Consider the following 14,362-nt stretch of genomic DNA (forward strand, 5'->3'; position numbering starts at 1 on the left):
TGCTTCATTTTAATGCACAAATCCAATGTTTGTTTGGAAGATCACAGATGTAAGAAAGATACAAAATACATTGTTGCTGTTTAACCTCTATCATTCATACAGTATAATACATCTTTTGTAATACAGTATATACAATGTATTGGACATCAATGCAACAAGTTAAAAATAAATGTGGTTCTTTGTGAAATAGTGATGTGTGTCACAGTGTTTGGAGTGTTGAGAAGCCGCGTTAACAATTTTATGGTCTTAATTGCACAATTTTAGCTTAAACATCTTGAAGTCTGCAACATCAAACAATCAAGTACTGTATGGTCACAATTAAACGTTAAAATGCTCAGCGGTAATTATAAGTGATTAAACAGTCATGTCCATAACCTGCAGGCCTGAACTGTGGTTCATATCACTTTAGTAGCAGCGAGGATGATGAGGATAAGGATGATCAACACAATCACCCCGATTATAATCATCATTTTAATGTTTTTCCACCAGTATTTCCTGGCAACCCGTGTAGATGTTCGTTGAAAGGAGTCCGCCTGAAAAGAGAAACAAAGCGTCGTAGTGACCTAGAAAGGTTTTCCAATAATCTCGTATTTAATTGGACCTCGCCGCCGTTAACGTACAGATTCTTGGAGGTCATTGGTCTTGCCGATCAGGTCGTCTAACCTGTCGCCTCTCTCCAACACTTTGTTAATGTTGTCTTTCAGGATGACTTTAACCTCGTTGACTTGACCCTGTACTTGGTCAAGCTTACTGGGTGAGCCAGCTTCAAACTGTTCAGGGGTTGTTGCAGCCTGTGGAAAATGGAGAACCACTTAGTTCCTGTCAGTTCTCAGTTAAACATATTACACTAAAAGGCCGTAGTTCTTTGTGTCATTGGTAGAAATGGTTTGCTGTCAGTTTAAAGATCATGCATCTGCTAACAGGAAAGAAGTGAGTTTAGAGTCATGTGATTGATGCATGCAAATTATGCACTGCTTGCAAAAGAGCAAGTTAACAAAAAAAGATCCTGCTACAACAATAAAGTGCTTATTAATGTGGCATATATATATATATATATATACACACACTTTTTTTTTTCTTTTTTTTTTAGGAAAAAAAACTTAGAAATTAAACTAGTGTCAAAGAATAAATCACTTACCATAACAGTGATGTTTGTTGGCCTGAAATTACACAGTAGCTCAACTTCATACACAAAACCCCTGGGAAAAAAAAGCACTACTGTCGTAAAAATCTAACAGTTCCAGAGGTCTGTGCTTCTGGTGAGCGCGTGAGTCAGTCGATCAAAAGTCTGCAGGCTGCACCTCCTGGCTGTTACACATTAACTACATTCTGCTTCACTAATAATCCCACTGGGTTAGAAAGAATTGTGACAAACAGATTTTAACTGGCAGCTCCGTTTCCTGCTCGCTGGCTGTTTAGTAACTGTCACACGAGTCCACTCGAGCCGAGAATAAATTTGAAGAATCCAAACTTGTTAATATTTGTGTCTTGGGTGCATGTGTTTGTGATTTACTTACCATCAGCTATCAGGGCAGCAGCTGCAGGCCGACGCCGGAGTGATAATGTCTGGGCAAAGGCCTTTTGTGTTTTTAACACAAACCTATGTACAAGGCAATAAAGTGATGTCACTTTATTCTCTTCCTGTATTGTGCAGCATGTTCTTTCACAAGTGCAGCAGCCACCAGTGTAGGAAGTACCACACTTTACTCAGGCACGTACACGTCTGTAACATTTGTAACAGGAACACTGTGCAGGCTGGAAATGATTTTGTGTTGACCAAACATAAACGTTAAAAAAAAGATGACATGCTTTAAATTACAATATATGAACATGTTTACATTTCTAACAACCTCTTTTTTTTTTACTGTTCTGAAAAATTATATAAAATATTACCTTTCCACCACACACAAAAAAAACCCAACAGGCCAAACCTTTACAATGGAGCGTAAAATTTTGCTTTCTTTTGCTGAATGTTTCCAACACTGACTATGTTTACATGCAGCCAATAACCCTTTCATAACCAGAATATTAGCAATAACCCGGTTCCACACGGCCATGTAAACACCCGCAAAAACCCGAATATGCTCATATTCCGGTTTTTAAAAACCCGAAAATGACCCCTGGGTTACTCCTTTTCTAACCTGAATATCAGGTCATATAAAAGCGCAGCGGGATATCCCCATAGAAAGGAACATTATTTTGTGGTCTGCGCATGTCCTATCCACAAGGAATCTTGGTCTTTTGAGTATGGCAACTACTTGTATGCAGCGCGCGCAACCCACCGGACACCACAGAAGCAGAGGTAAACAAGCATGGGGTTAATCCAGACGTGGCAGCACAGCACCACACTTTTGGAGCAAGGAGGAAACCGAGTACTTCATTAGTATTGTGAAAGATATGAATATGGTGTCTTATTGACGGTAGAAAGTACTGAGAAGGTGGCCGAAAAGTTATGCAAAGCAGGATTTGCACGAACGCCGGACCAAATCAAATAAATGGACTGCATTTATATAGCGCTTTTCCATCTGCGTCAGACGCTCAAAGTGCTTTACAGTTATGCCTCACATTCACCCTCATGTCAGGGTGCTGCCATACAAGGTGCTCACTACACACCGGGAGCAATAGGGGATTAAAGGCCTTGCCCAAGGGCCCTTAGTGATTTTCCAGTCAGGCAGGGATTTGAACCCATGATCTTCTGGACTCAATCCCAACACCTTAACCACTAGACCATCACCTCCCCAGTGAGTCAATCAAATCAAGCACCGGTGGAAGACGTGTGTCGCTGTTTAGATGGAGATATTCCAAATGATACCAATGACCATGTATACAGAAGTAACTCTGTCTGCTTAAGCATGTAAACGGGTTATTCCTAATGATTCAGAATATTAACGACATGTAAACAGCCAGTCATGCTGGTCACTTGGAACTGTAAAATGAGAAATTCTAAATATCCAGGGTTGCATATGAATATGCGTGCTGCAGAATCCGTAGGGTATCTGAATACTCAGCAGCAGGCATTCAATAGTAGTTGAGCATTACCTGGATGATCTACTACCATGACTGTGCAAACTGTCCGTAACATCAGCAGCAGAGTGTAAACGTACTGCAGCCAGAGCCTTCAATTTCAATGTATTTAGCTTGTAAGTAAAAAGTAAAAGTTATTTAGCTTGTATAGCGCCAAATCACAGCTGCCTCAAGGCGCTTCACACAAGTAATGTCTAACCTTACCAACCCCTAGAGCTTTTCCGACAGTCTGCTCATTGACTTGATACTTTGCCTCTGTAACATTGATCTGTTTGTGACACCAGAGTGTACAAGTCAGATCATTTGAATAAAGTGCCTGATTGCAAAACTACAATCATCCATGACAAAGCCACTATATATTATTCCATTAGCTTTACAATAGTAGTGTTCACCAACACTTCTGCTTTAGTATTTGGTAACCACTTCACACATGATTCATACATCCTGAACAGAGGAAGACATTTTCAACTCACACACTGGTGCTTTTTCGTTTCCTGTTTGTACTCATCAGAATTACTGCTAAGACTTTTAGTTCTTGCCATCCCTCTCGTCTCCCTCTTGACCCTCCCGTTTGTGGCTGAAGTGCACATGTGGTGTGTGTGTGTGTGGGGGGGGGGGGGGGGGGAATCAGTCAATCAATTTGACATGAAGTGTGTAGAATTGATTGTGTCTTTTGGCAAACAAGACTTGACAATGCCTCTGTGCTGACTGGTGAAGTAAGCTGCTGGTTCTATACACAGTCGCTCAAGTCAGCTACTGAGTCTTGGAACTTCTTCAGAGGATTTGTCTGTATGTTATCAGAATTATTACAAAACCAAGTGGCTGCAGGTGCAGGGACGTATAGGTACAGGATGAGAGACAAGTACAGCGAACATTTGTATACACGAGGGTATAGATGGTTGGGGTTAGGAATTGCGTTCATGTTAGGAACCCATTAGACAGCACGGGGAAATCATGTTGATGACCACTCACTCAATCTGTCCAAAAAGACATGAGCAGACACCCTGTAGTTGTCTCTACAAAGTTTAATTTCTCTTTCTAAGACAGCTGGATGCTGACTATGCACAAAACATACACCATTCACATACTGAAGATAATATTACCCTCAAAGATGACCGTGTGCACTATGAATTTGTATTCACAGCTTGCTTTCAAGCTAGACAGCTAAAATATTGACAGAGTGGGCCATAGACATGTGGTGATTACCACTGTTAGCATCCTTGCCTCACTGCAAGAAAGTCCTATATATATACACACACACACACACACACACACACACACACATATGGTCTATGGTTTCTTCCAGGTCCACTGCTTTCAGAGAAGGGGAGTGGCCAACAGCAGCTCCAAAAAAGAAAACCAAACATTTGACATTCAAGGAGATGCTGAGCAGTAATATCAGCCAGAAAACAAACACACAAACCAGTGTCATGAAAAGCTCTTTAGTCTGACGCAACATTGCAGTATGAAACCAAACTAACCAGAACAAATGGATTCAAACATGAACCTTTGTTCAGACTGTGTTCTGCACTTTCATCTGTGAAAATGTCCTTAGATATTTTTAATATATATTTTTATTTCTACCATTACAAAATTTTGCATCCCATAGTGGCAATCCACCATCCATGGTAATTTATAATTATTCAGATAATATTTGCAATTTCTTGTGTTTGAATGAGTGCATTTCAACAGAACATATTATAGAAATGAAAATAGCATTGCTGCTTGCAAAAGTAGACTAACTATTCAAGTTAAACAATATTATTTATATACCCTGAATGTGCTTTAATACGCTACAAATTAACACACGACAGATGAGCAATTTAATAGCAGAACAAAATTGTTGAGTCCAATCAATTATACACCAAAAAACAATTACCAGAAACGAGCATAAATAAATAATCAAATCAAATACAGAAACAAAAGCCAAAACTGTTACACTAATATGACCATTATGAATATTATGACCATTCTCATATAGCCCATTGTAAAGTAACTCAGTTGTTGTAGTTGAGGTTTTTTAATGATGACAACAAATGATGAGGATGAGACACCATCAGCTTGAACACCATCAGCAGAGTACAAACAAATTTAGGTGTTAACCCCAATAGAGCGCTTCGCTCTCAGACTGCAGGCTTACTTGTAGTTCCTAGGGTTTGTAAGAGTAGAATGGGAGGCAGAGCCTTCAGCTTTCAGGCTCCTCTCCTGTGGAACCAGCTCCCAATTCAGATCAGGGAGACAGACACCCTCTCTACTTTTAAGATTAGGCTTAAAACTTTCCTTTTTGCTAAAGCTTATAGTTAGGGCTGGATCAGGTGACCCTGAACCATCCCTTAGTTATGCTGCTATAGACGTAGACTGCTGGGGGGTTCCCATGATGCACTGTTTCTTTCTCTTTTTGCTCTGTATGCACCACTCTGCATTTAATCATTAGTGATCGATCTCTGCTCCCCTCCACAGCATGTCTTTTTCCTGGTTCTCTCCCTCAGCCCCAACCAGTCCCAGCAGAAGACTGCCCCTCCCTGAGCCTGGTTCTGCTGGAGGTTTCTTCCTGTTAAAAGGGAGTTTTTCCTTCCCACTGTAGCCAAGTGCTTGCTCACAGGGGGTCATTTTGACCGTTGGGGTTTTTACGTAATTATTGTATGGCCTTGCCTTACAATATAAAGCGCCTTGGGGCAACTGTTTGTTGTGATTTGGCGCTATATAAAAAATTGATTGATTGATTAACATATTGATGAATCCCACATTTGTGCATCAAACATGCTTATGCACAAATTTGTGTGCACAGTTTGTGAAAGAGGCCCATTCTGTCAAACCACAATGACAGCACACATGGACAGTGATCCAAAGCACAGTAAGGAAAGAAACACAGGAATCAAGAAGCAGAAAGATCTGCAACGGCCAAATCTGTGACCTGAATCAAACTGAGCTGCAACAGTTACTGCAAAGGATTAAACATGACAATTTAGATGATTGCGTGGATTGTCTGATTACTTTTTATCCCTAAAAAGAACTGCATCTGGAACATCTTCACAGCGCTTCACTTTTTCCACATTTGGTTATGTTACAGGCTTATTCCAAAATGGAGTAAACTGACCTTTTCCCTCAAAATTCTACACAAAATACCCCATAATGACAACATAAAAGCTTCCATTTAGGGATGATGGAGCCCACTGTGCTCACTGGGACCTTCAAAGCAGCAGAAATGTTTCTGTACCCTTCCCCAGATTTGTGCCTCCAGACAATTCCTTTGACTTCAGGCTTGGTGTTAATTTAATTTAATTCATTTCATTTATATAGCACCAAATCACAAGAAAGCTGCCTCAAGATGCTTACAGTGGTAAGAAAAAAAAAAACTCCCTCTGATGATTTGAGGAAGAAACCTCAAGCAGACCAGACTCAAAGGGGTGACCCTCTGCTTGGGCCATGATACTGACACAATAAACAACACATATATACAGGAAATTTTGTGACTCCATGTTGGTGTTCAGGACATTAGGCCTGCAGAAGAAGACACCCACTCTGACTTCTGGATGAAGCCACACTTCAAACAGAGAGAGAGAGAGAGAGAGAGAAAACAGAATTAGGCAGTGAAAAAAGACAACAAATACGGTATAATTTGTCAGCATGAAGCAACAAGAAAAACAGAAGAAATATTAAGGTGATCGTCGATGACTGCTAGCCCTAAGCTTCACTAGAAGCCCCAGACTTTAGATGAAGCTGAGGCCACGACCTGCTCCATTTCCTAATAAAATGAATTTAAAAGGGTTGAAAGCATAGTAACATATTATGCCAGTATGCTAGCCATACGAAAGGTAAAATAAGTGCATCTTAAGTCTGGACTTGAAAGTCTCTACTTTAGTACTTTAAAGTCTGGTTTGTGCTCTGGCTGTCAACTGTGGTACCTTTTATGTAGACAGGTGTGTGTCTTTCCAAATCATGTCCAATCAACTGAATTTACCCCAGGTGGACTCCAATTAAGCTGTAGAAACATCTCAAGGATGATCAGTGGAAACAGGAGGCACCTGAGCTCAATGTTGAGCCTCATGGCAAAGACTGTGTATATTTATTTTTTAATCTTTAATAAATTTGCAAAAGTCTTAAAAGGTTTTGTCACATTGTTATTATGGGGTATTGTGTGTAGAATTTTGAGGGAAAAAAAATCATCCATTTTGGAAAAATGCTGTAACATAATAAAATGTGAAAATAGTGAAGCACTGTCAATACTTTCCAGATGCACTGTATGTGTGGTGCATGGTAAAAACAGTAAAGTCCATAAGTATTTGGACAGTGACATGATTTCCTCTATACACTACCACAGTGACAAACAAGATATGTGTGTAGTGGAGACTTTCAGCTTGAATTCAAGGGGTTTAACAAGCATTTTGCATTTCCCTGTACAAGATCTGTGCCCATTCATGTGGAGCTGAATCAGGAAGGGCATCCGGTGTAAAACTTGTGCCAAATCAACATGTGGATCCTTATTGGTGATCTTGAGTAAAAGAGGGATAAGCTGAAAGAATGCATGTGTGTGTTGATTTAACAATTTAGGAATGACAGACACTTTTATACACAGTCGCAGAGGCCATAAGTAATTGGACAAACTAAATGTAAGAATTATTGTCATTCAAAAATCATCAATACGCCGAGTTTTCTTTAAACAAGTCAGGGGACAGACACAGGAACATTTCCAAATCACTGAATATGTCTTGGACTTCATTAAGAAATACAAACAGTATTGTAAGTACTGAGAGTGCTCTGAGAGTACAATATCCCCCCACTGGCAAAGGCTGCTTTGGTACAAATGCTTGCTACATTCTGATAACATTTCAAGGTATCTCATGTGTTTTCTCAGCACACATCAGCTATTTGCACTTACAGCAAAAACTGTAAAATTAACTCATTTTACTTAAGATTTTTTTCATAAATCAAGAGAAACATTTCTTATTCATGAATCATACGATAGAAGAATAAATATATTACTTTCAAAATTAACCTGTTGATTCAGACTCTGCACTGAAAAATATAAATGTAAAGGAATTTTCTATTATGTGCCTTAAGTCCAATGATATAATATGCATATTGCCAACCTATAGCAAGAACTTGTACCAAGTTTCATGAAATTCCTCCTTAAAATGTGAGAGAAGTTGATTTCAGAATGCAGGCACCCATTCATGAAACTGACAGAGTCTGGACTTAAGATAAGATAAACTTTATTGATCTCATAGAGGAGAAATTTACAGGATTTATTAATCAAGGGCCACAACTTTGGTAAAATGGGCCCAACTCCAACGATATAATATGCATATTGCAAACCTATAACAAGAACTTGTACCAAGTTTCACAAAATTCCTCCTAAAAATGTGAGAGGAGTTGATTTCAGTATGTGCTTATACCCTTTTTGGGACAGACAGACGGAAATCTCCATGCCATCCCCTTCGGGCCTTTGGCGAGTGGGGGATAAAAACAGGCCAAAAGTTTTCTTTTCTCTGTTGTGTATTTTGGGGTAAAATATGTGCCAAAATGCAGGAAATGGTACCTAATAATTCAAAAAAGTCTGTGGGGGGGGGGGGGGCATGCCTCCACCGCTTTACAAAATCCTGCCTCCGCCCCTGGCTAATGTGATCTGACTCTCTCGCGCGACGCTAGCTCAGGCAGCGGATGTCGCTCCAACGACAGCGCCACGCTGAACAGGGTACTGACAGGGAGCACATGCACAATTACTCCGTACTCATTAAACTAATAAGAACACTGTCAAAACGCACGCTGTCAGTTGCACTTTTGTCAAATCTGGCATGCTTTGAACCCAAGTGCCGTGTCACAGCGCCATCTTCAGGCTGGGCGGTTTGCATTTCCTTGACGACATTGAGTTATAAAACCCCTCTGTGCTTAAGAATCACATCCCCATTTCCCAAAGACGTGTTATTCGATAATTAAGCATAATTCCACCTCAGTTGCAGTAAACAGGTAGTGTGCGGCCAGAGCTGTTTGTTGGTAACTTGAACTCCTTCGCTCCGCGTGTCAGAAGAAATATTGGACCACTTACTTTCCGTAGTTAAACATCAAATCAGCTCATGCACAGTTTCACTCAGTGCACCCCCTCCTCCGTTTACATGGAAGTTCAACCTTTACAGTTAATTATTATTTCATAAGACCACAATCAGCGAACAATAAAGTGCTATTTTCATTCATCGTGCGTTCTTCCATAGCCACGTTAAACCAAGAATTGATTTAAATACAGAGAAACCATTTGGACCGACAACGGAGCGAAGATGAACCAAAGCGGAAAGAAGAGCGGGAAGACTTTCCTCTTTACTTCTGAATCTGTGGGAGAAGGACACTCTGGTATGTTACACAAAAAACACAAAAATAACTTCCTCCGGCTTTACTTAAAGTCGCCACAGCAGATTCAAAGTGGATCTGATTTGGCATAAGTAAGGGAATATATATATATATATATATATATATATATATATATATATATATATATATATATATATATATATATATATATATATATATATATATATATATATGCAACATCTTCGATTTGGTCTACATAAATTACAAACCTTTTAATTTTTGAAACAAAACTATCTGTTTACCCCAATCTCAAGCTGGTAACTGGACTGCAGTAAAATTAGAAAGATATTCACAGATTTGAAGTTCACGGCTCAATAAATCTGAAGAGAAAAAAATGTAGAAAAACAAACAAAACTGTTTTCTAACCTCAGGAAGATAGAGAACGAGGTACAACCTAATTTTTAAGCAAATGAACCATCGTCTGAGCTGGAAAAATACCACTGATCTGAAGGAGCAGGCGGCTGTGACGCCAAAGCGTAGGGATGTCTATAAAGTGCAAAACCCAGAAAAATAGTCAATAAATTCAATTATAAGGTATGATATCACCATATTCACATCTCTACAGCACTCAGTTTGGAAAAAGGTAATTTTGCATCATTTTGCTTTGTTAAAATAGAACAATTTCCTACAAAACTTAGGAAAAAGATAGTTGCACCAAATTCATGTAAAAGACCAGGAGAACCCTAATATTCACAGTCATCCACCTACTTTCTAAATGCTTTTTCCCCCCCAATAATTTTGATTAACTTGAATCTCTTTCAAATTAAAAACATTTATGAATGTGTTGTTTTTTTCTTTCCATGAATCAAAATACTGGTTTTGGCTTTTATAATTGACATAAAAATACAGACTCATACGTACATGTTATATTTACTCAAATACATCTTTGGAGTGGAATGAAAGTTTGGTTTTGGAGCCATTTCCAGGGATCATTAGATGAAATGGGGTCTTAATTCCAAACCTCTCTTTATTTTTTGACAAATTTGTAATATAAAATCACTTTTGACAGCTGTTGTCCATTTCTTTTTGTTGTGAGGACTCCAGGTTACATCGGTATCAAGTATTGCCATTTAATAAAATTGCTAACTATGGCACAATAAACAACAGAAGCACCATTAAAAGTAGTTTTACTTAACACACACACACACTATTTCAATACCCTGCAATACCGTTTGATTTTCTGACATATGTGTGTATCACTTTCTGTATTTCTGTGATTTTTATGTCCACAGATAAAATGTGTGATCAAATCAGTGATGCTGTGCTCGATGCTTACCTGAGTCAAGATCCTGACTCCAAAGTGGCTTGTGGTAAGTGTTCTATTGTATGAGGTCCTCAAATTGCGATTATTTGACCTTTTGTAGCATATGGTGATTGCACATACATAAAGACCTGTTGTCTCAAGAGCAATTATTTATCAGCTATGAAGATATTTGAGGAGATTTCTGTGTAGTGTATTTCCCCAGTAATTATTAGTCAATATACTGTTGTCCATTACCTTTTGAAAGGAACTTCCATCTTACTGTTCTGCTGCGATTAGCAGGACTAGCATAGAATTAATAAAATCCAGTCAGCGGATCAGCAACATTTTCTTCACTATCCCCTTAAAAACTACTGCATATTCAGCTGTGAAATTTTGGGTTCAGAGAAATCCAGGTAAGTCATTCAGTTACTCTTACTCTGAAGTTATCATTACTTTTTCTCAATTACATGTAACCAAAATTTACCATATTTTCCAGAGTATAGTGCATCCGGAAAGTATTCACAGCACTTCACTTTATGTTACATTGCAGCCAAATTAGTTGGTTTCACAAACCAGCTTCTTATAACCAAATTTCATTATTGTGCTGCTTTAGGGGTTAAAGACGGTTATGTGTTTTGTGTGTGTGTGTGTGTGTGTGTGTGTGTTTTAAATATAACTTAAAAGGCATCAAATTTTCTGCCTGTCTTGAATGGTGTTTGTCTTATAGATATGATGTCAGTTAAACATTAACTTGCTTTACTCTTTGTGTTATCTTATTGCTTGTATTGTGCCTTATTAAATTTATTCCATTCTGTGTGAAATGTGACATGCAGTATTCCACATGTTCTTTTTAAATGAATTCTTCAGGACTCTTCTCTAGACTTCTTAACATTTATCATGTTACACTATAGATCTGGTTTCTGGTTTCCCTGAAATGCATGTTATAGATGAGCAGTAAGATTTTTAAAATACTTGCGTGTTGTTCCTTTTCATATAAACCCACTGTGATCATACAACGCATCCATCAAAACAATTTGATTTCTACACGAGTCAGTGATGCGTGATGTCTCCCAACAGAATGTGTGGCAAAGACAGGAATGATCTTACTGGTTGGAGAAGTGACATCGAAGGCCATAGTGGATCTACAGTCTGTGGTCCGAAACACGGTCCAGAAGATTGGTTATGATGACTCTTCCAAAGGTACGGAGTGACACAATCCATTATTTTTGTTTGATAACATCTATCTATCTATCTATCCATCCATTTATTTTCTATACCCGCTTACTCCAATTGAGGGTCACGAGGGGACTGGAGCCTATCCCAGCAGTCATAGAGCGTGAGGCGGGGTTCACCCTGGACAGGACGCCAGTCTGTCGTGGGGCCACATACAGACAAATAAACACATTACCACCCGCATGCACACCTACAGACAATTTAAAGTTTCCTGTTCACCTCATACACATGTCTTTGGATGTGGGAGGAAGCTGGAGCATTTGATAACATAATGTTTTTAATAAATTTAGTGGCATTAATGCTTTGTATTTGCAGGTTTTGATTATAAGACCTGTAACGTGCTGGTAGCACTGGAGCCGCAGTGTGTGGAGATATCAGACTGTGTGTTTGAAGGCAGAGACCAGGAGGACATCGGTGCAGGGGACCAGGTTCAGTATCTGACTTTTAATCTTCACTTTTATACCACCTTATTTTTTTTAACCATATGAATTTAGAATGTTTCATGCGCTTTAGGTGATTGTTGAAAGCCCTTTTGTTTATGGGTGCAATCTGCCAACACTCATTAGACTGCATACCTCCAAGAATGTAAACTGACATACTTAATAAATGGAAAAACTTGATGTTTGAATGTTTGTTTTCAGGTGCACTTGAGTCTTTGTACCTTTTTTCCCCTAAGATACATTTTATATGTAATTTTCATCAATGGGAGATTGGTGGGTTGACATGTCAAACTACAAATAACATGGATATTAATAGGAAACATTATAAAAATATCAACTAAATGTGATCTTAGGCTGACATCTAACCAAATCTTCCTTGGCAGATACCTACATCTTCACCAAATTTCATCAAAATCTATTTGTGTGTGTGTGTGTCTGTTTTAAATATCCTACTAACAAATCAACTAATATTTATGGCATTTTTAAGTTCAAACTACTTTACAATTTAAAACACAACACAAGAAATTGGATCACAAAATCCGCACTCAAAAAAAGACAAGGAAGCCAGAATGGAGCAAAAAATAAAACAAAATAACAATTTTGACATAACTAGAGTAAGATTCAGAAAAAAAAGGATTTAGTTTAGTTCTGTTTCTTCTGTTTACAAAATTCTTGTGAAATTTGTAAAACCTTGTGACTGTTAGAATGGCCTAAGCAGAGGGTCCCCGCTCTGAGTCTGGTCTGCTTGAGATTTCTTCCTCAAAATCATCAGAGGGAGTTTTTCTTTTTTTTTTTTTTTACCACTGTTGCCTGTGTTCTTGCTCTTGGGGTTATTAAGGTTAGACCTTACTCGTGTGAAGCGCCTTGAGGCAGCTTTGTTGTGATTTGGTGCTATATAAATGAAATAAATTGAATTGAATTGATTTACAATTATTTTGTAATTATACATTTTCAACAAAAGATAACTTTTAAGTCCAGATTTAAACAATGAATTTCCCAAAGATTATGGCATCGTCTGTGAAGATGAGGACTATAAAACCTTCCTTACCAAGAAAGGTGAGGAAATATTTTCAGACCTTGACTTCACAAACAGTGTACTGATCTTTGCATAATCAGTGGACACCTTAATTCCAGCAGTTGAGAAGATGAGTCAGTAATCGGATCGTCCGTGTTTGCGATTGTCCCAAGACCCAGGTTTTCAGTGACTTCCTGGATTCAGTCATCAGAAGTTTGTCTTTAAGTGGCACAAGTGTTGAACTTGTGGATACATTTACTTATCTCTGCAGTGACAGTCATGTTTCTGAGGTCCTCAGCGTTTGAGATTAAGAGACACGTAGAGTTTATGGAGTCATGAGATTATTGTTGCAGCTGTTTTCTGGATCATGGGATAATGTCGCATGATGAGGCCCTGGGAGTCTCTTTCCTGCAGCGCAAAGCCACTCATTAACAACACAGACTGGATTGAGCTGCCGCAATAACTGATTAAAGTTGGCGCTGGAACTTGGCACCAAAGTCCTGTGTGTCAGATGGAGTTTTCTTCAACCAGAACAGAAGGAATTAAATTATTTTTAGATGTGGTTTTGTAAATGTGGATAAGTTTAAAGATGATCTCACTGAAACGGACAGGTAAGACTATATATTTACTTCTTGTGTGAATGGTTTTAATATTTAACAATAACATATTCAAGAAGGAAAACACTATTTATTTTTAAAATAGCTGATATTTTCAGTCCCTTGTGTCATTTTTCAGATTTGAAATTGTTTTTAAGAAAAAATAAATTTTATCAGTTGATTACGACCAAAAAGCTGGCAAAAAAATCAAAATCGCCTGCATCATTTATTGATTTATTTATTTTATAATCACCATTCTGTATTCTGAACTCTGCCAGTATCGTCACTGTTGTCAGACTGAAGGTTTTCCTCCAAAGTTTGTCATCTAAATAAGGCTCAAAACCATAAATTCTGTGTGCCCCACAGCCGCTTCAGAAACACCTTCAGACTGGACTTAAAAAAAAACCAAAAAGCTCCACACTAGAGGAAAAAAATTGTCAGAAAACAG

The 14,362-nt window shown here is 38.4% G+C and overlaps 2 protein-coding genes across 5 annotated transcripts in view; one reads left to right on the top strand and one right to left on the bottom strand.

Moving 5' to 3' along the window:
- The window catches only part of si:ch73-234b20.5 (uncharacterized protein LOC449923 homolog), a 20,115-nt gene continuing 5,753 nt past the window's right edge, over positions 1–14,362 (bottom strand). Inside the window, exons 1-4 of one of the 4 annotated variants that reach the window (XM_034191579.1) lie at positions 1,518–1,629; positions 1,139–1,199; positions 621–791; positions 1–533 (exon numbers count right to left, since the gene is read on the bottom strand). In XM_034191579.1, the coding sequence (XP_034047470.1) occupies positions 396–533; positions 621–791; positions 1,139–1,141 (312 nt within the window). In that variant the 5' untranslated portion in view covers positions 1,142–1,199; positions 1,518–1,629 and the 3' untranslated portion in view covers positions 1–395. Of the gene's footprint in view, positions 534–620; positions 792–1,138; positions 1,200–1,517; positions 1,671–5,078; positions 5,087–14,362 lie in introns of those variants that run through there. The other 3 variants (XM_034191581.1, XM_034191578.1, XM_034191580.1) reach the window with 3 other exon arrangements.
- The window catches only part of mat2al (methionine adenosyltransferase II, alpha-like), a 22,211-nt gene continuing 16,894 nt past the window's right edge, over positions 9,046–14,362 (top strand). Inside the window, exons 1-4 of the mRNA XM_034191574.1 lie at positions 9,046–9,369; positions 10,620–10,697; positions 11,708–11,830; positions 12,179–12,291. Of these exons, the coding sequence (XP_034047465.1) occupies positions 9,297–9,369; positions 10,620–10,697; positions 11,708–11,830; positions 12,179–12,291 (387 nt within the window). The 5' untranslated portion in view covers positions 9,046–9,296. The remainder of the gene's footprint in view (positions 9,370–10,619; positions 10,698–11,707; positions 11,831–12,178; positions 12,292–14,362) is intronic.

The sequence above is a fragment of the Thalassophryne amazonica genome, chromosome 17 (assembly GCF_902500255.1).
Source record: "Thalassophryne amazonica chromosome 17, fThaAma1.1, whole genome shotgun sequence".
Lineage (NCBI taxonomy): Eukaryota > Metazoa > Chordata > Actinopteri > Batrachoidiformes > Batrachoididae > Thalassophryne > Thalassophryne amazonica.